This window comes from Stylophora pistillata, chromosome 5 (genome assembly GCF_964205215.1).
Source record: "Stylophora pistillata chromosome 5, jaStyPist1.2, whole genome shotgun sequence".
Taxonomy (NCBI): Eukaryota; Metazoa; Cnidaria; class Anthozoa; order Scleractinia; family Pocilloporidae; genus Stylophora; species Stylophora pistillata.
The window spans coordinates 39995947-40019633 of record NC_142523.1 but is presented as its reverse complement, the minus strand read 5'-3'; the positions used below and the strand labels follow the sequence as shown (position 1 = coordinate 40019633).

The 23687-nt window shown below is 38.3% G+C and overlaps 3 protein-coding genes across 4 annotated transcripts; 1 reads left to right on the top strand and 2 right to left on the bottom strand.

The window, feature by feature from the left end:
- The first annotated feature begins 19 nt into the window (after nt 1-19).
- Nucleotides 20-12156, top strand: LOC111335770 (RNA helicase MOV-10-like). Of its 2 annotated transcripts, XM_022941766.2 has the most exons (15): nt 20-159; nt 1234-1677; nt 2718-3224; nt 3802-4069; nt 4439-4593; nt 5402-5596; nt 6806-6953; nt 7429-7596; nt 8234-8334; nt 8773-8968; nt 9070-9225; nt 9834-10109; nt 10754-10930; nt 11429-11517; nt 11790-12156. In XM_022941766.2, the coding sequence occupies exons 2-15, from the start codon at nt 1250-1252 to the stop codon at nt 11989-11991; spliced, it is 3066 nt and encodes a 1021-aa protein (XP_022797501.2). In that variant the 5' UTR covers nt 20-159; nt 1234-1249; the 3' UTR covers nt 11992-12156. The 2 variants fall into 2 exon arrangements, with proteins under 2 accessions (XP_022797501.2, XP_088616253.1); XM_088760127.1 differs by lacking the exon at nt 5402-5596 and having other exon boundaries at nt 11790-12132.
- Nucleotides 12157-14466: 2310 nt separating this feature from the next.
- Nucleotides 14467-16214, bottom strand: LOC111335771 (uncharacterized). Its single transcript, XM_022941768.2, has one exon. The coding sequence runs from the start codon at nt 16180-16182 to the stop codon at nt 14608-14610; it is 1575 nt and encodes a 524-aa protein (XP_022797503.2). The 5' UTR covers nt 16183-16214; the 3' UTR covers nt 14467-14607.
- An 806-nt stretch (nt 16215-17020) lies between these two features.
- LOC111335766 (uncharacterized) lies at nt 17021-19520 on the bottom strand. The gene has a single exon (XM_088760130.1). The coding sequence runs from the start codon at nt 19496-19498 to the stop codon at nt 17165-17167; it is 2334 nt and encodes a 777-aa protein (XP_088616256.1). The 5' UTR covers nt 19499-19520; the 3' UTR covers nt 17021-17164.
- Nucleotides 19521-23687: the final 4167 nt, after the last annotated feature.

The following is a 23687-nucleotide window of genomic DNA, read 5'->3' as shown; positions in this document are numbered from 1 at the left end:
TTTTCTTTGTAAATTTTCTTAAAAAGAAATTTTGATATATTTATGTATTCTATTTATAACGTTTCAACGTTTATGGTAAAGCGATCGTTTTAAGTAATCGCCAACGAATTTAATCGTCCTTAAAAATTGGAGTCTGGATTTCGTCGACCACTTTAAAAGGTGGGAAAAACCTTGTGCAGTGTAACGTTTTCTTTCTACTTTATTCTACTTCCGTAATAGTGCTCTAAGCAATTTTTTTCCACGCAATGTGCTCTAATCAGAACCCTTGGCACTTGGATTGATGTGCATTTAACCAACGATCGAGATTAGACATGTCAATTCTTTTTTACTATCCGACTTTGGATCGGATGATGAATGGATCTTTAGTAAACCGGAGACCTTTTCATGCTGGACTAAAAGATCTCGGAAAGATTTCGGTAAAACCTCTGACAATTTTAGAACAAAGCTGTATTCCTGATGGAAATCTCGTATTTTTGCTATTGTTTCTTTATCCATGAACTGTATAGAAGTAACCATAATTGATGACGGGTTGTACGGAATACTTGCTGACATCTGCATTACATGTCAAACAGCTGCCAGATCATCAGTTTAATGTCAAAGAAATAGTCTCTATTTTCCAAGGTCTGCACTACACGTTTAAACAGCTGCCAGATCTTCAGTTCAATGCCTTTAAAGTAGTCTATTTTGAGGTACTTTTTGTGGGCTAAACTGCAGAGTATTTTTGTTGACTGGTCCCTTGAACAATGATTATGATCATTAATCCTTTAACACCTAACATCAGTCTGCATATTCTCCAAACTGTTCTCTGTTCATATCCTAAGCTGCTGACAAGGAGAATTTGTTTAACAATCAAGAGCTTCTTTAGTTGGTGATTGTTTCCTTTATTCTCCTGACCTGAATGTGTGATTCAGGGGGGGACAGTGTAAGGACAAATTAGATGTTAGTCACCCTTAGTGGTCAAAGTGTTTTTTAAAGTATTAGCTTTTTTTTTAATTATATTTTTTTTTAATTTTAATTCAGACTTTTAATAGTTCTTTATAGGGTTTCTCCTTTGATTTTGATCGATACTATTTATCATGCTGATCACTAATTTATACCAGCCGATCTATTAGATTGCTGATTAGTTTTATCAGTTGTTATTATTATTATTATTATTATTATTATTATTATTATTATTATTATTATTAGACTGGGTCTTATTCTAAACCTTCATTTTTTTTCCAACCTGAATAGGATTTAGGAAACAAAAATGCCTCATCCAGGAAATGAATATAAAAAGAATGTCACAAAACAATTCTGGAAGTTCTTGTCAACAGAGCGTCTCAGACCATCGACTAAAATGGAGCTTAGACAGGTGTATTATGATCAGTTTAAGAAAACATTGGATCATTCATCACCTACTGTGTCTTTCTCCACAATCTTGTTTCACCTCAAAAGGATGAAGAAATTGGTTAAGAGTAAAGATGGTTCTGATACATTGTTATACTTTGAACGGAAGGGCCGTCGCTTGGTCCTAGCAGTCGACCAGTCATTTGTGCAACGCAAGCAAAAAAAGGCATCCAAAGCAAAGGGAGAAGATGATGAAAAGGATATTGATGAAACAGACAGGGAAAAGTTTTCAGAACACGATGATGATGATCCTGTGATGGAGTTGAAAAAGTTATTTCTCAAACACAAGTAAGTTAGGTTATTGATGTAACCTTTGATTGACTGTGTACTCTGATCTATGATATTGTGACCTCATCTGTGATCTAGAACTGAACAAACAAAATTGTGCTCAGTTGCATTTCTCTTTAGTATAATTTCAGAGCTGAGCAAAGAGTTTCCAGCAATCTGATTGGTTGAGCGGTTCATTATATGACACTATATACGAATATAGTTATACGAATATAGTTTATATCGGACCACTTGCAGCCCAGAGGCTGAGTTACGGGCGCAGTGTAAGGTTGAGAACAGACGTCAGCATATCAGGCGCCTCTGGCAGCTGCTTCAGTCTATCGATCTCACCTCCCCACCCATCCCACCACAGGGGAGGACATCCATCACACAGTAATCTCTTGTGTGGGAAATTAACGTCTCCTACCCCAACCCTGCAGGAGACGGGACCTCCATTTATTCGTCCCTATCCGAGAAGACTAGAATATCTAACTATTTCTTGATGTTAATTGTAGAAAGGTAGCAAATTCTTCTCAATTATTTTAAGACCTTGAGTGTTGGTCCGGCCGGGGATCGAACCCTCGACCTCCCGCACAACAGTCCAGCACTCTATCCATTGAGCTATCCGGGAGGCGGTATATAAGCCACTCCATGCGGTTTATATAAAATGTTAAAATAAAATGTTAATAAATGTTACTAAAATGTTATGATTTTAGAAATTTCTCAGTAGTTCAGCTCTGAAATTATACTAAAACAATTATTCGCCTCAGGTTCAGTGAATATTGTCCAATAATCCCCTCGACTTCGTCTCAGGGATTATTTGATGATATTCACCTTGCCTTCGGCAAATAATTGTTAAATAGAAGAGTGACCCCTAACCCTTGACAGATAACTCCCAAGATTTGATTGCTGATTCTTCTCTCTAGGTACTAAACTTTTTCCTTATAAATTATTACCAGGAATTTGGTATGGATGTTATAGGGAAAAGTTATATTTTAGTCATTTTTTGGTGTTAAAGTGTGAATAAACTGAGAGTTTCTTCATGTTGTTCTTTTGTGCAGAGAATCGTTCATCCAAGATAAAAATGGAGTAAGAGTTTGTTCAGATTTGGACAGGGAACATGGTGTGATAGATTTTGGCCAAACGCGTTTAACAGATAGTGCGCCAATCACAGAAATTACTGTGAAGAATGCAGGTACCAATGCCATTAAACTGAAGCGATTTGTAGCCCTGGAGTCTGTGAGTGATTTTATGCTTTCGGATAAACACAGTGTCACAGTTACTGGAAAAGTCAATAAGGTTATTAAACTACCTGTTGGGAAATCTTACAAAATATCAGCACTCTTTAAACCAAGCTGTCTAGGAGAATTTAAGCAGCCAATTGTGTTTGAATTTGAAGAGGAAGGAGACACAGCACAGACATATCACATAGCGCGGTTCTTGACGGGACAAGGGACTAATGAGGATGTCGAGAGCATCCTTCCAGTACACAAGTATCGGCATCCCAAGGCTGTAGCAAGAGTGGTGGATCCCAAAGTTCAAATCATAGGTGGAATTCCTCCTCCACGGTATGTTGGCAAAAAAAAATTATCAGCTGAGTATTTAATGATAATTGGATTGAGTTACGATTCATTATTGTGTCTGCGATTGTTTGTTGACTAACAAAAAAAATTAGAAAATGTTAAGCAATCAATAAGTATAATTTTATAATAGCACGCAGACTAAAGTGAGCAATGCAAAGTCCTGTAATCACTACAAGAAACTGTATGTTATAAGAAAATTTGAGATACTAAACACCCATTTGCCAAACTCTCTGTAAATGAAAAAATAACTGTTGACTTTTTTGGACAAGAATGTTCTGAGGTAAAGTCTTTTGAACAGCACTCTTAAATGATGCTGTTGTGCCATGCATCCAGTCACTCAAGCATAATGTGCCAACTGGCCAATATAAATTTTGAGCATGATGCTAACAGGGTCCTTTTAGAACACATCTGGGCCTCTGATGACAAATCTAATTTCGAGTTTTGGGGATGGAGTTTTTAGTGATTGTTAACTTAACTGTGATTGGCACAATATTTGTACTTGATGTGACATAAATTCAATTGCCAGCAGACCAAATATACACGTATCTTCTTTTATGTGCAGACCTGACAGTAAACTGCGGTACGCCACCCCTCTCAAAGACTACCACATCCCCTTCCAATTGCGTCTGAGATTAAATCAAGGCAAACCTGGTGAAGAACTATCAACACTCTTGGAGCTTGAAGTTGCACCACAAATGCCAGAATACTCTCAAAAGTTTGCTTCACTTCTTCACATTGAGGAACTTCAAATGGAAGTTGACATTCGTCATTATGACATGGAGGATGTGGTTCTCACTCCATCGACTCAAGGAGGATTTCTGATCCTAAAGGTAGTGTCACTAATATTACACATGACAGCATTTTGGTAAAATAATGTGACCCGGCCAATAGGCCTTAGACAAAGTTTAACTTGACCAGAGACAGTGACAGGCCAAAGACTTTCTCAGTATTTAATTCTCAGACTTTTTAGAACGCTACTGACAATAACACAAACTGATCCTAGAAATTCTCTGAGAGCCTTAGCAAACTTTGCTAAACAGGTATGTGCAGGAAAACCTTATCTTATCGAAAAGGTCTCAAAAAAAGGATAATTGACACAAGACATTTATTTCAGAAGATGTGATATGCCCAAATAACACAAAAGACACAGCAGGCAGTGATTATGATGTGCTGATGGTGTTTTTTTTTTTTTTGTTCAGGTTCCTGGACTTGCAGAGAATCGACCATCAGTTGTGAGAGGTGACCAGATCTTGGTGAGGATGAAAGACAAGAGAGGGCAGCTAGAAAAAGAAGAGTATCAAGGATTTGTCCACATCTTAGGCTTAAATGATGTGCATTTAAAGTTCTCTCCCAAGTGAGTTAGGCGGTTAGGCGGTTGACTGACTAACCAGCTGACAGACAGACTGGTTCAATGGCTCATTCACTCCCTTACTTGTTCTCTTACTTTCTTACTCACTCTAACCCACCCACTCAGTGGATGAATCAGTTACTGACTGACTGAAAAAGTGACTGACTGACTTACTGACTCACCCACTAGCTGGCCACTGACTGACTCAGAGACTTACAGACGGCTCAATAAATGACTAACGGACTTAGTGGACAGAGCTGAATAACGTAAACGCATGTGCCAGGTTTTGCCGCGGAAACACAGATTTTGAGTCGTTGGCATGGTTGATTTCCTATTCTGTTGCTTCAAGGCGTCGTTTTCCTTGCCGCTTTTCTTTTACAGAACAACCTCCAAAAATTTGGTACACCCCCTAAAAATTTTCAAAAATGAATTTTCTCCTGTAAACCTTTGGAAATAGGAAAGTGCCTTCGACGAAAACAGAGTTCCTCGGTTTTAAAGGTCAGCCCTTATTATTTTCCGCTAATTTCACTAAATTTTAAACCTAGGATACTTGAGCCCACACTGTTGACCGCATACCTGCTGACGTAGCATTTCATTATTCAGCTCTGTTGACTGAGTGAGTAAATTACTAATCCACCCAGTGAGTGGCTGTGACCTACCTGCTATGGTATAACTGATTTGCTGACTGACTCACTAAATCCATTGACTGACTCACTAGCTTGTTTATTGATAACATGATCACTCAACTGATCACAATTGGCTACAGATTTTTACCTCTGCCTGCTATACTTAGTAAGTTTTCTTTCCCTTCCAGATTCCATACGAAATATATCAAGGGAATGAAACTGAATGTCAGATTCACATTTAACAGAACACCCTTAAAACTGATGCATAGAGCTCTAGAAATTGGTTTCCAAATGATAGAAGAAGAGACACAAGTTGCCTCTTTAAGACTTGCCATTGGCACACACCTAGATCCTTTCTTGCAAGGAAGTGAGCTAGATTTTAGGTATTATGATCTTAAAGATTATTTTCATTTTAATTGAAAGTTTATTAACCCTTTGCACCATAACATCATCTAAATCTAAATGTCTAATCTGCAAAGGGCAATACAGCCCATCTTCAGCTGATATACCCACCCATCCCATCCCAGGGGAGGACATCCACCACACAGTGATCTTGTGTGTGGGAAATTAACGTCTCCTACCCCTAACCCTGCAGGAGACGGGACCTATGGTTAAATATTCGTCCTTATCTATCCATTTCTTGATGTCATAGAAAGGTAGCACATTCTCCTTTATTTTAAGACCTCGAGTGTTGGTCCAGCCAGGGCTTAAACCCTTCACCTCCCACACAACAGTCCAGCGCTCTACCAATTGAGCTAACCAGTATGCCGACAAGCTTAACCCTTTTATTAATACCCCCACAAGTGACCAAGACAGAATTTCTCTTTCCACGATCAAAACCATATCGGTCAGACAAGTGATGAGAATTAATAAAGAAAAATGTCAATTAGGGGATCATCAGTTGATCCAATACCAAATTCTCCAAACTAATAATAAAAGAATTGTATGTGGCAGACTATAGTGAGAATTTATACTAATTAAAATAAAATGAGATATTAGTAGTGAAAGTCAGTTAAGGAAGATTCACTTAATGATCAAAGCTTCTAAAGTTGGCGATCAATTTCCTTTCTTCTCGTCATCTTAATGAATCAGTCAGCAGAACGACTGTGAGGAGAAATGAGATGTTGGTCTCTCTTAGGGTATTAATGATTATATAAAGTTGTAACAAAACATGTCTGGTCACGAGGTGTGACTGTACACTTTTCAGGATGTTATCATTAATGTATAATTAAAAATAATTCAATTCTAATTAAGAACCTCAGTCTAGAATTCTTAATTTCATTCCCAAGACGTGTTGCAGTTTTATGAAATAATTCTTCCTTCTATAGCCACTATAAATTCCTGTCGATTAGATTATAACAAAAAATTGAGAGAGTCTGCTGTTTTACAATCCTAGTAACACCCTCTGACACCAACGAGTCTGTCTTTTCTTGTTACCCATTTCTTGGATTATGTATTTAAACTGTGATGAGAATTTCTATGGTTATCACTTTTGGGAATGGAATTTTTTATTACACATCTTTCCCATCCCTATTTGAAATCTTTTAAAATTTCACTTACACAAGTCATGTATATTTTCAAATTGCTTGTAGTTTTTTTGATGCAAAGCTTCAGGATAACAAGGAACAGGAACAGGCTGTGAAGAACATTGTTGCTGGGACATCAAGACCAGTTCCATACCTGGTTTTTGGACCTCCTGGAACAGGAAAGACTGTGACAATAGTGGAAGCTATCAAACAGGTTTGGTCACAGGCTGCCCAAGTGTATTCAGGGCTCAACACTAATGGTAGCCAACAAGCCACAGGATAGTAGGAATTCAGTTTTGGCCATTGATTTTCAATTTCCACCAGCCAGTTTGGCTAATAAACAAACTGGAATTGTCGTAACATCTAAGTTTACACTTGTCACTTGGCTAGTAAGTTGAAAAGTTTGGGTCAAGCCCTGGTACTATGTTTGATTTCAGGATTTAAAGGCCATTAATAGGAATATCTCAATCCATATGCTACAAATGTGTATTAACTGAAGTAATACAGACCAGATTTCCTTGATACCTAATATAATATCACTTTCAATTGTCTATATTAAGTTTATATCATTGGCTATTAAGTTTACTGATGACGATAAAAAATGCTCTAATACCAATAATAATTTCCTTTAAATTAAATTTATTTCTTTATAAATTAATTCTAAATAAAGATGTTTGATACATTTTCAGGTATTGAAGTTGTTCCCTGAGAGTTGCGTTCTTGCCTGTGCTCCATCCAACAGTGCAGCAGATCTGCTATTACAGAGAGTTATGGAGCACACAGTTATCCCAAGGTCAAAGGCCATTCGGCTGAATGCCTTTGGAAGGTCACTGTTATCACTGCCAAAAGATATTAAGGTAAGAGAAATTGTGCACTGGCAAAAAATGTTATGATTTATAATTATCAACCTGGTCTTTAATGCTTAAGAGTGACCAGCCTCTTATTTCTCCTTACTTTATCGCCCCTGAATTAAACATTATGGACACTAAAATAAATATATCTTATTAGACATTTTGTTGTGTAGTATCGCTGAGTATTAATATTTTTTTACAAGTTGTGCTGTATTTTGATAAGCCTGTAGGGCAAGTCAAAATACAAACAACACATAGCAATACTACACAACAATACGCTTATATAAGAGATTTATTATCCAACAGGGCAAATTGCTATTTCAGTGCAGGCAAATTTTGTGCATATTTCTGAAGTACAAATATCATGTCATTTGTACTCATCTTGCGTGTTAATTATTTGTACCCTACAAAGCACATTCGGATAACAAAGGAAATTATCACCCTTGCAGTGGTGGGGTCAGAAAAAGTCAGTTGTGTGACAAGACCAAACAATGGCTACAAAGACTACTTTTAATAAATTGAGACTCTTAATTGTTAAGCAAATTAATTCTTCCCTCAGTCTGTACCTTGGGAAATGTCTAGAGGACAGCTAGTATGGAGAACATGCATACTGATGTTAGATGATTACACCTCTTATTTGCAGGATGTCTGCTGTCTGACATCAGGAGGGGACTTCTTTTTCCCATGTAAAGAGGAGATCATGGACAAGCGTCTTGTAGTTTGCACTCTGATCACTGCAGGAAGGTTGTTATCACTGACAATGACTGCTAATTTTGATATATTTGTAATGTAATTACAATTATAATTACACTTTTGTTTGAAGGTCATACTGAAATTACAATGAAGAAAAATGTGAATAGGGCACTAGCACTGTAAAGCAAATTTTAAAAAAATTGTAACCATCACAGTAGAATATGCTCATGGTGGTTATAATTCACGGGTAAAATTATTTTGCCATGAACAGCTATATACCAGTTAAAATGCACAGACTCTCAATCAAGATGGCATAATGACAAAAAAGAAATTCCATGCACACAAAAAACTACATAAAATACTGCATTGGCACAACAGTTATCAGTCATTAAAATTTCTAAGTCAGGATAATTGTGATTGTTTTACAATGTATCTGACAGTTTTTTTTTTTTTCTGGCTTATTTATCAATTTTTTTTTACCCCTTTCAGGTTAGTCTCGGCTGAGATTCCCAACCATCACTTTACTCATGTGTTCATTGATGAAGCTGGCCACTCCTTGCAGCCTGAATGCTTGGTCCCCCTGGCAGGAATGTTCAGCACAGAAACTCCAGGAGGGGGACAACTAGTCTTAGCAGGGGATCCCCAACAGCTTGGCCCAGTGCTGCGATCTCCAGTAGCTATTAAGGTAAAATAAATCGTGATAACTTGCAGATAGGCTTAATTGGGTGGTGCAGAATTATGTAATATTCTCACTGTTTGGCATTTGATTAAATTTCTTTTTTCCAGCATGGCCTTGGTATATCCCTTTTGGAATGGATGATGACAAAGTTGCCTTTCTATGGACGAATACTACAAGATGAGGAAGATGAACTTGGAGAATATAACCCACTGATTATCACAAAGTTATTGAAGAACTACAGATCACATCCATCTATCTTAGAGGTGGGTTAAAAATTTGTTCGAGTTCAACAGCCTGCACATGCGAAGCGTAGATACTAGATGGAACTGCAGCTGGCTGCAGTTGTTCAAAGGGCAGGCACCAGTAATGCTATCCAACTGATGAAGCGCAAACCAGCAGATATATGTGATAATAAAAAAACTTACTAAGCTATCCACCAGATAGAGATTTTATTATCAGTTGAATAAAGTCACTCTTAACCAGCTCTAACATTACTTGGGCCTGACCCTTTTAACTATCGGAGCATTTCTGCAGAAGCTGAACTCAGTCTTGTTACTTCCACAACATAACTGTTAATTTTACTGAGGCAAAGGAAAAAAGTCTCCTGTGAACTTCACTCTCAGAGATTATAGATCAAATTGAACTATGCTTTTAATATTATTGGCCGGTTTCAATAACTTTTACAGGAGTTGTACCACCATCTGTCTAATCTCCTACGGTTTTGCCTTACAGCCCCTTTTCCAGGCCCAGCTGCCTATGACATCATTGAAAGCTGCTTTTGGAGTTTAAGTTTATTGAATCCCCTGATTATGACATAATTATATGCATGTTCTCATCAATTTTTCAACATCACATTTTTTTATTTCTCCAGCTGCCGAATGAGATGTTCTACGATGATGAACTAGAATCCTGTGCTGACAAGCTAAAAAGAGAATCCTTATGCAACTGGAGTCGTCTTCCTTGCAAGGGATTTCCAATTGTTTTTGAAGGAATCAAGGGACGTGACATGCGTGAGGAGAAAAGTCCATCATTCTTCAACCCCGAGGAGGCAGCTGTGGTTGTGCAGTATGTCAAAGACTTGAAGGATGCAAGAGGAATCAATGTGCTTACCTCTCAGATTGGGGTCATTTCACCCTACAGAAAACAGGTACATTCTATGTATATTAAATAGTTATGTGTTAAATAGAGGATATTACATGGCCGCTTGGGGATATGAATTTTATCTTCTCGTGCTGAAAGTATCTCTCAGCACGAGAAGATAAAATTTGTATCCCGAGGCAGCCATGTAATGTTCTGTTTATTATATAGATACTGATGAAATTTCCACATAAAAGACAACTTTTTTAAATTCATTTTCGAAACAGCAATTGGGTAATTATGTTTGTAACCATGGCCACACCAATATCCTCGCACGTGAAAGATAAAAATAGTATCTTCATTGTGCGCGGTGAAGATATGATTTTTTAGTAAAAGGAGAAATCCTGGTATTTCATCAGTATCTATATAATAATAACATGTAAATAACATGTTAAATCTTGATCAGGAAAATGATCAAAATAATCAATGTCATAAGATGTACAAAACACTATAAGTATTATGAATTGAAAAATGGTTGTAGACTGAGATCGCTCTAGATACTTTGAATTTGGAAAGATCCCCCCCCCCCCCATCTTTTAAGTTACAAGTGAAGGGCTTAATCAAAAGTTATGAGAAAAACAGATAAAAGTGGTAGTTCAGTTTGAATTTCTGAATGAAATTAATAATTTACGTCTACATGCTAATCAATTTAAGGTTCAGAAAATAAGGATTCTGCTTGACAAGGCTAACATTACAGATGTGAAGGTTGGTTCTGTTGAAGAATTCCAAGGACAAGAAAGACGAGTTATTATCATATCCACAGTGCGAAGCAGCCATGAATATCTTCAGCTTGATGCACAGTTCAAACTGGGTTTCTTGAAGAATCCAAAGGTTTGTTCCTCCATAAAGGAAAAACTGCATTTTTAAATAATTCCAATGGGACCTGCTTTTTCACTTTGCCTTCATTCGGAGGACTAGAGCAAAACTGGTACTCATGTACAAATGATATGAATCATAAAGTACCTTTAAGTTAGTTTACAAAACAGTACTCTTCATCAAGGAGGCAAGATTCTGGTGCCCTTCAATATACGACCCTCACCCCTGATAACTTTTCACCAGATTTTTATATTTAATGTTTGACTGTTTATTTATTTTAAATCAATTCTAAATGTTTTTTACATTAATCATTTTTTAAGTGGTGGAAACAAGTTAATTTGCTTTTAAACTCTTTACAGAGGCCAATTTACATTATATCAACTTAGTTGATAAAACCAAATTACCTTAATTTTTGAATAACCTTATTAGCTATATACTTATAAATTAAAGCTTAAGTTGTTTCCAGGAGTTATTAATACTAATTGAGAGATATTTCCTGTTAACCCTTTTTAGCGGTTTAATGTCGCAATCACAAGGGCTCAAGCTTTACTGATTGTGGTTGGAAATCCTCACGTTCTAAGCAAAGATCGACACTGGAATAGGTAATCAACAGACTTTGTTGCATGTTGTGATAATTTAAGGCAGCAGTTTTTTAACTAGAAATTTGGTCACAAATTTAATTCTTAACATTTACAATTTTTTAAACTGCATTTGCAAGCAAGTTATTAGAGCCACTTCAATTTGTGTTGTTAAAGTATAATTAAAACACTAGAATCCTATAAACTCAACCACTTTATTACACAAAGTGTAATATTCTTATAGTTGTTGATCACAAGAACCCAACAAATATTTCTCTTTAATTTGCTCTCACCAGATTCATAAAGTTCTGTAAAGATTCCAAAGGATATAGGGGATGTGACTTCAAGCCAGCAGGTGAGGATGATGAAGATCTAATAAATCGCCTGAAGCGGGTTCACTTGGACACAAAGGAAGCTTTGAAAGCTGTTGAATCTATGGAAGACAACACTGTAACACAGACTGAACACCCTGCATGGCACAAACATGAAGAATTTTAAATTGCAACCACTGAGATTTTAAGTTTTAAATTGTTGTAGATCATATAAAGCATTTAAATGGATGTTGTTTTGACTGAGAACCGACCTTAAAGGTCGGTAGGGATGTCAGAGAACTGTCCATACTAGAAGATCACTAAGCGAAATTTATGGCCTACCATTCTTAGTACAACACATTGAGCCCGTGGTTAGTGCCCTGGAGCCTGTTTCATGAAAGCCCCGTTAGCTTACCAGACCCAAAGCCATGTTTTAAAATAAAAATTTAAAGGATAAGAAAGCAGGTTCTGGCAGCCAAACCAGTCCTTTTTGTTTCTTTAACTGATAGGTTTATTGAATCATTTTAAGTGACTTTTGAAATCTCCATCATGGATGAAAACAGAACAGCTTTACAGGCCCATTAAGATACCAAGACTTTTGAGAAACAGGCCCCTGCACTGATTCAAGAGGTCCCAGTTTGAAACCTGGTTAGGTCATTGTGTTGTGTTCCCGGACAAAACGATTACTTCATTGTGTTCACAATGCTTCTCTCTCCACTCTGGAGTGTAAACGGACGCAGGCAATTGTCAAGGAAGCTTGAAGAAATGCTGAGGGGTAACTGTGTGATGGATGGCATCCCATCACGGGGGGGGGGGGGGGGGGAGGGGGGAGAAGTAGTACTAATTATTGTTACTTCATGCTATGGAAATCAGGAAGAGTTCCTGCTGTATGGGCCACTTTGCTTGACTGCATCTTTACCAACCTTAACCATTTTTTGTTGTCCATAATGTTACAAAGTAACTCTTTTAACTTCTTAGATTTGATTGTTAATTTTCCCTCTAGCTGCTTCATATTTCCTCGTAAATTAGTTACAAGAATTTCATGTTAGATCAAGGTAACAACCTATACCTGATTAGTTTGAGTATTCTTATTGCCTGTTTGCTGGATTATGTATGGATATTATAAGGAGAAGTTACATGTTAATCACTTCTGGGAGAGAAAGGGTTAGTTGGCAAATACTATTAGTCCTTGATAAAAAGAAAATAATTCAAATACTAGAAAATTATAGACGACGATCGACGTTTCGGCCTCATCACATGGCCTTCATCAGGAAACTGCCGAGTCAGCCTTGGTCCCACAAGTGTCACGTGATGGATGACTTGGCACATCCGCAACGCATTTTCTTTTCATCATATTCTCAACTGGATGACTGATACAATTCACAGCCACTATTAGTCCTTTTGAAGTTTTTGGCACTGTTATGAACCAGTTAAAAAACTTAAGGCTTTTTCACATTATTTTTATATCTACTTAAAATAATTTATTAAACGTTCTGGAATGAAGTGTTTTTGTTTTAGCTTTACCTGGTAAAAATTGAATGTTTTCTGGGTAGTGCATATGAGTAGCAAAGTACTTGGTGCAGCAATAGCTACACTGATGACAAGTGAGGGAAAATAAAGGACGATATCAGAAAAGACCACAGCTTGAGGTAAACAATTACACTTCAGTAAAGGAGTATTCACTACACTTAACAAAACCTGTATTTTTAATGCTGTTTTAAATATCTTTGAAATGTATGGTTTTTCTTTTAGTATAGATTTTAAGTGTGACTTAGGTTAGCTGCATTTTTTCCTTTAAGCAGTGAAAACTTATGGTTCTTAAAGGTTCAATTCTAAATTAAGTCTCTACCCTGCTTTTAAAAAAAAATTTAAAAATTGCAAGTGGTTAAGTCACAGTTAACAATTAGTTCATGCATCAGCAAGCATTCATCAAGAATTGAAGCCTGCAGGAAGTTTGGAGCGCTCAAAAGATGCGTAAGAATTGCTCAAGGTGCAGCCAAAAGCAACTCTAGCTTCTCGAGTGTGCTCCTAACTTCCCAAGTGCTTCAATATTTGTTGAATGCACAGCTGACACTTGAACCAATTGTTTTATAACATTTTCAACACTGAAGTTTATGTATAAAGGGCAGAAATTCCCTCTTCTATGCTTCAGTACATTGTTTATTCTGTTTTGGAAAAGTAAGTATTTTGCTATGCCTCAATGATCTCACCTCAGATTGGTCAAAAACTGACAGGTAAATTCAAGTGTGTAAATTCACATCATCAATGTGCACAATGAGAAATTGAAGCATGCTTGTGCAATTGAATTTGATTGCACAAATTTACAAGCTATGTTATAAGTGCAATTAGTATAGCATCTGATTGGTTGAGTGAGGAAATAGTTTTCTAAAGAAATCACAGAGCATAGTGATGTATTTTGGATTTCTAATGACTCAACTTTCTATGCCCTAATATCGGTATTAATATTCTCAGTCCTCTATCTTTCAGTGCTGACAACGAGAATTTGTTTAACAATCAAAACTTTTTACAGGGCTCAACACTAACTTTTCAACTTACCAGCCAAGTGGCTAGTGACATCTTAGATGTTATGACAATTTCAGTTTGTTTACTAGCCAAACTGGCTACTGGAAATTGAAAACCACTAGCCAAAACTGAATTTCTTCTAGTCTGTGGCTGGTGGGCTACCATAAGTTAGTTATTTGTTCTCGTAACCTTAGTGCATGATTCAGGGATCATAATTATTGTTAGGAGAAATTTGTTGCTTGTCACTCTTACGGTTTAAAATTTTTAGTCAAAAGTTGCTCTAATAATCATTTAACAAGTCTCCTCGTGTATTGTTTTCCATGTTTTCTTGCGTACTCTCCCAATGAAGGCGTCGCACAAATGCTGGCTTACCACCAATAAATAAAATACCATCTTGTTTTGATGCTTGATTGACAACTTCATCAACGTCATCCAAATTCCAAAACCCCACCACACAAGACATAGAGGCATTACTCTCCAACCTAAGCACCACAGACTGAACCATCAGTGACTGACCTGTGAAATAATCAATGATAGTTTCCTTGCTAACGTTCCGATCTAGATCATCAATTAGAATCATCATGCTTCGCTCTGTCTCTAATTTAAATGCACCGGTTGACAAAGCCCTTTCATCCACTCTCCTTACGTCAACATCCTGGCCACAGATCACATGATCATGTAGTAAGACTTTCTCCACAGCGTCTACATTTGCAAACTCAACAGTGGGCCAACCTATGTTGATTCGATATTTCACGCCATGGATATCAGCATGTGTGGGACGATGATGATCTGATGTTAGGTCCATTCGCACAATGTCTCCAAACTGTTCAAAGTAGAGTTGTAATGCTTCCAAGGTAACATCTGCAGGGGCACCACGTACCAGTACTTTGTTTGATTCTTTATTGACAGACAATGGTTTTACATAAATTTTTAACTGAGATGCAATCACTTGCACTTGTTGCTTCAAAGCCATTTTGGCTGCACCTTCTCTCTTAAACACAACCATGCATTGACTGTTTTGGCTGCTGTCAGAATCCCTTCCAATAACCTGCTCCACCTCCCCAAAATTTGAGAAATGCTCGAGGAGGTCATTGTCTGATATTTCAGGGGAAAGACCATAGACATTTATCGTCCTTTCTCTCTTTCGTGCGATCTCAGTTTTGTCTTTAGTCTTAAAAGGTCTTTCCACATTTATCTTCCACCCTTTAATGATATGCATAGGGTTTGACAAGACATCTTTGATAGTCGCCGGATTTTTGAATGTTACAAATCCATAACTTTTCGGAAAAACAATCATGGCATCTTCAACTTCTCCAAAGTTTGAAAAATAATCCTTCAAATCCCGTTCGGTTGTTCTATATTCACCAGTTTTGAGCGCAGATACAAATATTTTCCTTTCTTGCAGTTCTTCTGACTGGATATCTTTTGCAATTGGCGATTCGCGGAATTTTTTCTGAGATCTCAATGCTAATAACACTTGCACGTCCTTGCCATCGATACGGTGGTTTGGTGAGGAAAGAACTTTCCCTGCAACGCTTGGACTTTCAAATGTCACGAACCCATAGCCTTTAGATTTCCCACTCAATTGATCGCGAACTATCTTTGCATGCTCGATTCGGCCGTATGCTTTAAAGTAGAGTTCCAAAGTCTCCGCGTCAGTTTCTACCAAACCATCTCTCAAGCCAACGACCATGATTTTCCTTTTCTGGTGTTCGGGAGAAAGATTCCTTGTGGCATAGGATAGAAGCCTACTGTTTCTGGCTAAATATAAAGTAGCGGCAGAAGAAAGGCTAGGCGCCTGAACGAGAAGAGGGTATCGAAATTTAGTCCACATGAGACGAACCACAGCCGCCATTTTATTTCTTCCCACTGCATTGCGGGAAGTGAAAGTTGAGCCCAGTCTCTTATGTTCAACCAGGACTCGATATTGCTTTTATTTACATTTAGTGGACCGTTTTGTGAACCGCTTTGTGTACCGTTTGGTGTAGACTCACTGTCGCCCCAAGAAAAATTTTACAAAACTCATGAAAAGTAGTGCATCTATAAAATCTTCAGCCTCAAAAGGGGCCTACAAAATTAAAATAACGGCAGGAATCTCAGCTTACAATTCATTATTTTTCTCAAAAACTGAGCTTGCTTCAACCAAAGAACACATTGCTCACCAGTTAAATCCTTTATGCCTTAAGATAAATATGCATATTCTCCATTCTTTTCTTTCTACATTCCCTAAGGTGCTGACAAGGAGAATTTGTTTAACAATCAAGAGCTTCTTAAGTTGGTGATCATTTCCTTTATTCTCTTTAGCTTATGATATGTTGTTCAGGGCTGATGTTGTAGGGAGAAATTAAATGCCAGTCACTATTAGCATTCTATCACGACTGCCCTTCTTTCTATTTGTTCCTTTTATTCATTTTTTTCCTCACTAAAGAGCCAGACATACTTGTACCATCATTAATGGCCCTCATACTAGGATCTCTTTAGTAGTACAGGTATCTTTCTATGAAAGTGCTCTTTGAAAGGCCATATGATGGCCGCATTCAGGTAGCCAAACTGGTGACTGTGCATGTAAATTTTTTTCAATATCTTTGCCATGGCAAGTAAAAGGGCCACAGCTCAGTGCATTGTACACCACAACCTCTTGACTGATTTTCAAGGAAATGCCAGTGGCGGAAAAAAGAATCAGTTGTACCCTAAATGTTAAAGAGGGTTTAAAATAATCACACACAAGTTATTAATAGTTTGCAAATGTCGTGTTGACAATATATCAAATAACAAGGAAACAAGCTTCAACTTAGGTCTTTGTCCATTCTTCTGGCTTAAAAGCAACTGAATCAAAATTAAAACCTGTCCTCCTGTTTCTTGTTCCAGTAGTAGCGACGAAGTGAAATTGGACTTCCACAAATGACATGCTGTTGCTTAGATGCCTGTTCCACCAGCCTGTCCACATCACGCAAATTCCACAAATCAGCTAAACAAACTGTCGGTGAGATGAATTTCATAGTTTCCACTCTGCATGAGTTTTGAAGAAGATAGTCTTCAACAACATGTTTACTGATACCTGATGGTAAGCTTGTCATTAGTATTCTTAAGCTAAGAAAATCAGAAGGAGTGAACATTAGGGGTGCCCTGGTCACCCTCACATAAAATCTATTTATTTCATGGAAATTTTTCTGTAAAGTCTTTTCAAGGACTGACTCGTCACAAAATGCCACTGAAATGCCATGTAAGTTAGATATCACCTCTTCAGACTTGTAACTTGTAAAACCAAGGTGTTGGATCAATCCAAACTCTTCAAAGTAAGATCGTATCATTTCTAGTGTCATGCTCTCCGGAACGTTACTCACAAAAAGCTTTGGCAGATCACGTGCATGCAACACTTTGTCTTCTGGGAGTTTCACAGCAAGTGCATCTTGTTGAGTATAGATTTGGTGGGATTCACCAATAACAGATTCAATTCCACTGTCGATAGAATCAAAGACCACTATGCAAGAATCTGGCCTTTCACCATCATCTGAAGTATTTGCAAACACAACTTCTACCACTTTTCCAAATTGTCCAAAGTGTTTCCTGATTTCCCTTTCTGATGTTTCTCCAGAAATGTTACTTACAACAATCCTCTTTGGTTCATTTTGAGTTAAATGTCGTGAGGCCAGTGACAATTTTACAAAAACCTCGACATTTCCTATAATGTGGTTTTGAATTTTTAAGATCTTTTCAGCATCACCTGCCTCTTTAAATATTACAAAGCCATAACCTTTGGATTTTATGACAAGTATCTCTTCAATTTCTCCATAAGAGGAAAAATAGTTCTCTAACATTTCTGTGCTAATAGATTCTTTGAACCTGGTAGGTGTCATAATCACAATTTTTCTTCCTTCTCGTTCAGCAATCTTGATTTTTCTGGGATCTTGAATTATTTTAGCATCGTCCAGTGCTTTCTCAATTCGCAATTGTTTCCTCTGTTTATTGGAATATGCCAAAGACACTAGCACCATCACATTGTCAATTCTATGGTTTGTGATTGTCATAACCTGTTCAGCACTATTAGCACTTTCAAATGTAACATAGATGAGGTCACTATTTTCTTGAACTTGCTCAATTTTGCCGAACACTGAAAAATAATCATGCACAGATTTCAATGTCATTTCACCTTTGCATCCTTTGCGTTGAGTCACTAAAATCTTTCGTTTCTGGTCTTCAGGACTCACTGGTGATGCTTTACCTGTAAATCTCACTTTTCCAGATTCTAGATGCATTGATGCTTTTTGTGCATTTTTGGCACCTCTTGCAACCTCCACATGTTGAGGAGCTGCGCTCAAAGCTTCTTCTTGTACAGATGCTTCCTGCTCTTGTGTTGCCTGTTGAGCTATATTCATAGCAGAATATGTTGTTTCTCTGGGGATCACTCCTGGCTCAGTAGCTGTCATCAAAGGTGCTTCGCCAGATGTCCCTTGATCAAGTGTGGCAGCTGATTCAGGTACTGCCTTCATCGATCCTGATTCAGTCCAATCGGGCGATGCCATGGGCTTCGAATAAGTCTTAACAGGTGCCCCTTTAGATCTCTTCCCATCAATTTTGAGAGCAGTCTCAGAGGCAATTTCATCAGATGCTGATGCCCGCTGATCTGTTACCACTGCAGTTTGAGGAGCCACTCTTGAAGGCTGAGAGTCTGCCCTCTTCGTTGCTGGGAACACGAGCACTGGCCTCCCCTCTATTGTATGATATTTTGAGGCAACAGCTTTCTGGAACGACGGAACACTGCTGAATGACACGAACCCGAATCCCTTTCCGGTATCTTGATCTGTCTCCTTGGTTCGCACCCAACTCACGCTAGTTATTTCCCCATACACGGAGAAGTAGTTAAGCAAGTCTTCCTCGTGAAGCTGTAGCACTTTCTCACCTCTCTTTTTCTGCAATACGACCATAATTCTTCGATCTCTATCGGGGTGATCAAATTTTCGAGTTGATGTGTTACTCTTGAACGCTGGGATACCGACTTTTGCTGTCGACAATTTTCGCTGGGTATTCCATCTTCGTCCACTGTAAAAACTCAGTCTACATACACTTGAGTTGCATTGATGCCTCGTTTCATATAAACCAAAAGACTTCCAAAGATGAGACTGTAGCAAGCATGATTTAAAACGACGGCCAAGGTACACTACGGCAGCCATTTTGTGTGGAGCACATGTTCTAAACCCAGTCCAATCTCGGTCAAACGGAGCGTACCTCAAGGTGGAATGGTACAAAGTCCTTTCTGACAATTTGGAATATTGGATATTGGAATAATTATGGATTATGGAACTTGCCCTTGCGGACATGTCGACTTGATCACAAAATTGATAGACGCCCGTAGAAAAATGAGACAAATAGATTTAAAAAGAAACGGATAACTACTAAGAAGAGTCATCATCGAAAGCAACAAAGAAATTCTATAAAAGAATGCCCTGATATCTTCACCTAGTGGACTTTAGTTCCTCAGGCAGCTAGTTTTTCACCAGTTTTTGTAAAAACAATTGTTTGCAATTGCTCTTGGTCAGCAAATCCTCAAAGCAGTCCTCGTATAGAGCTATTAATTAAGGTGAAAGAAAAAATGAGGAAAGAGAAAGAGAAAGATTTGAAGAACTTTTCAGTTTACTGTATTACTTGGAATAAACGCCACAGCATTTATTAAATTTTCTACGATTTGGGTGCGGCGTTTATTCGAGGGCGGCGTTTATTCGAGGGCGGCGTTTATTCGAGAGCGGCGTTTATTCGCGAGCGGTGTTTACTTAATATGCTGTTTATAAAAACAACCAAATTTAAAAAGTAGAACAAGAGATACCTTGTCTGGTTGTACATATCAAACTCAAACTTGTTGCGCTTGTAAACGCGTAAGAAATGAAATCAGTTTGATGTTACAGGTGTTTTTCTGTGTCTTTCAAACATTATCCTTACGGTGATAATTAGGCAGCTCCGCTCTGCACTTGTTAAAAGTTAACGTTGTAAATCCTGTTACAGTTTGTTGTCTGTTCTTTTGCGGATTTACACGCTTTACATTTCAAAATATGCAACTAACTGAAATGCGAAAAACAGATACACTTGAAATTTCAGTTCATAACATTATTAAAAATACAAGTAATTGCGATAGGCTTCTATCTGACCCCTAGTTCACTCGACTTCAATGTCACTGTCTCCCTCTTGATCAGAGTGCAAAACCAGCAAAGAGTGCAAAACCAGCAAAGGTGCATTAAAAAAGATCTGTATCTGGCTCATTGCCCGCCCGCTGCTCCATGGCTGTTTTTCTTTGAGGCAATGGACTGTGTCGTCTACGGACCCGTCAACAGGTAGGTTCAATGTGCAACTTTTGAATGAATTCTTTACTGATTCGGTCAGCAGCTCAGCCCTGGCGTCAAGGATCCACTCTAGAATGGTTTTTCAAGGAGGTGCCTTCAAATTCTCTGCTGCCGTTTCATCATGAATTTCCACATTGCCAAGCCACTCATCGTACTTCTCAAAGCAGGCTGCTTTGAAAGGCTTGCTCCAGCAAACGTCTGGAGCCTGGATTAGTTTAGTACACGCTCCTGGCACAATGAACCGGTCGATTTTTTTTCGACTGCAATGCTTGGCAAATGCTCTCTTTGATATGACACTCGAATGAGTCCCAGGCCAATAGCCTACGATTAAACGAGAATGAACCCAAAACAGAGTCGACCCAGACTTTCGTTAGTTCGGTGTTCATCCAGGAATTTGCTGAAGTCGTAACAACTGCTCGATGTTTGAATTCTTGGTTCAAGGCTGCAACTTCCCTTTTGGCACCTTTAAATACAACCATCGGTTTAAGCTTCGTCCCGTCGGCTTTCGCAGCTAAACACACAGACATTCTAGATTTTTCACGGCCAGTTGTTTTCAGAGTTATTGTTTTTCTGCCAGTTGCATCTATGGTTGTTTCTGATACCATGTCGCCCCAGACGGGCGTTTCATCCATTGCTATGATGTTCGATGGAGCGTAGCTCTGCTTTTCTTGCAAACGTCGAACTTGAATGATGTACGATACGACTTTCGCTACCAGTCTCTCTGGATCTTGTTGAGCGACTGATGTTTTGTGCCTCAAAGACAAGCCATTTCTTTTCATGAATTTCTCTACCCAGCCTTTTTATGCCTTGAAATCTTCCTCCACGTTCTCCATGTCTTTTGTCAAATCAAGATAAACGACTTCTGCTTTCTTCATTGTAAGTTTGCGGGAAACACGTAGGCCACGAGATCGTCTGCTTTCAATCCATTCTAATAAGACTTCCTCGAGTTCTGTATTCAAGGGCTTTCTCAGTCTACCACCAATCAATCTGCTTCTTTCCTTTCCTTTTTTGGTTGCAATTAGTTCTTCGATAACAGCTTTGTTCCCGCGCCATTCTCTAACTCTTCTTTCGTCAACTTTAAATCGGCGGGAAGCGGGTGGATTTCCGTGCGTTTGTCATGTCTTCTGGAAGGGAATTCCAGTCTGTCAATGCACTATAAAAAGATCTGAGTAGACCCCAGTTCGAGTTTAATCTAACAGATCTAATAATTTCCTTGGAGCGAGTGTTATGAATATGATAATCTGCGCCTCGAGTAATCATACTGTTTCTTTTACTGTCATTTATAAGTTAATGCATAAAAAGACACCGTTGCATTGATCTTCTGGATGATAGATTGATCCAGTCCATATATATCTAGAAGTGCTTGAATTTAAGAGGAATGTGTCGCTCGATCCAGTACTAGCTTAGCTGCTTTATTCTGAAGAACTTGAATAGAATCCATTAAAACTTTGTTATTTTTATCACCCCATACGTATACGATACTTGCATATTCGACAATAGGGATGACCGTTGTTGACACATAGATCCTCCTTGCATAAACTGGGAGAAGATGCTTGATTCGTTTTAACACACCTAGTTTCTTTGCTATTTTACTTTGTAGTTGTTCAATATGGTCATGCCAAGTAAGATACTGGTTTATGATCACTCCGAGATACTTAAATTTGGTAGAGTTCGCCATTTGATCATTATACGCTACAAGAGCTATGTCATTGTTACGTCCTCCAATGACCATAAACTTCGACTTAGTAACATTTAGTGTCAGCTTATTGTTATGTAACCAAGATGTAATAGCTTCCAAGTCTGCATTCAACTTTGATTGCAAATTGGCTGGCGAGTTCTCATGACAATAAAATGCCATGTCATCAGCAAACATCGTCATCTTTGAGTGCCGCAGTTCAGATTGAACTCCATCAATATATACCAAGAATAACAATGGCCCCAGAGTGCTACCCTGCGGCACTCCCATAGTGACTTTAGCTGGAGGGGACAATGCATTCACACACGGTGTTTTTTGAACTCGACCAGTGAGGTATGAGCGGAACCATTCTAAGCTTTTTCCTGCTACTCCAAGTGACTTGAGTTTGTTGATGAGGAGCACATGATCGACAGCAGTGTCGAACGCCTTGCGAAGGTCCAAGAACACTGTTCCCGCCACGCATCCTTTGTCCATACTTTCAAGGACTTGCATGAACTGCAAAGTCGATTAGGGCAGTGGAAGTTGAACGCTTTAGTTGGAAGCCAAACTGTGATTGTGATAATAGTCTACTTCCAAAATAATAGTTTACTGCCAAAAAGGAACTTAACTGAAAATGTGCTGATCTCTCGATGATCTTGCTTAAAGTTGGTAAGATTGATATTGGTCGATAGTTATCCTTTATTGACTTATCTCCATCTTTAAATAATGTAATGACTTTAATTTTGCACATTTCCAGACTCTTGGAAATACTCCATCACTGAAGGATTTATTGATCATACCAGTTAGTATTGGGGCGATGACGTCAGAAGCATGCTTCAACAGACGTGCACTTTAGTTTAGTTTAATTTATTCGCCACAGGAATGGCAGGAGAAAGGAACAGAACTTTCGTTCCAATTGACGCCTAACCCCTTTTTTACCCACCCATCCCACCCCGGGGAGGACATCCATCACACAGTAATCTCGTGTGTGGGAAATTAACGTCTCCTACCCCAACCCTGCAAGAGATGGGACCTCCATTTATCGTCCCTATCTGAGAAGACTAGAAAGTCTAATCATTAGCAGATATTATTACAAAGGCAGCACTTTCTTCTCAGATTAATTAAAGACCCTGAGTGTTGGTCCAGTCGGATTTTAACTCACGAGCTCCCGCACAACAGTCCGGCGCTCTACCAATTGAGCTAACCGGGAGGCGGTTAGCTCAATTGAGCTAACAAGCCAACTGGGAGCAGGCCGTTAAGTTGATTCGTAATAAACCCGTGATGATACATCAGATACGATGAATATATAAAGTTCATATATTTTGAACTGCGGTTAGAGATACGTATGATGCA

Bases quoted from the DNA above. Each gene is read 5' to 3' on its own strand.
- LOC111335770 (XM_022941766.2), top strand. From the start codon at position 1,250: ATGCCTCATCCAGGAAATGAATATAAAAAGAATGTCACAAAACAATTC. The intron at 8,969-9,069 runs GTAAAATAAATC...TCTTTTTTCCAG, and splicing joins GATCTCCAGTAGCTATTAAG to CATGGCCTTGGTATATCCCT. The intron at 9,226-9,833 runs GTGGGTTAAAAA...TTATTTCTCCAG, and splicing joins CACATCCATCTATCTTAGAG to CTGCCGAATGAGATGTTCTA.
- LOC111335771 (XM_022941768.2), bottom strand. From the start codon at position 16,182: ATGGCGGCTGTGGTTCGTCTCATGTGGACTAAATTTCGATACCCTCTT.
- LOC111335766 (XM_088760130.1), bottom strand. From the start codon at position 19,498: ATGGCTGCCGTAGTGTACCTTGGCCGTCGTTTTAAATCATGCTTGCTA.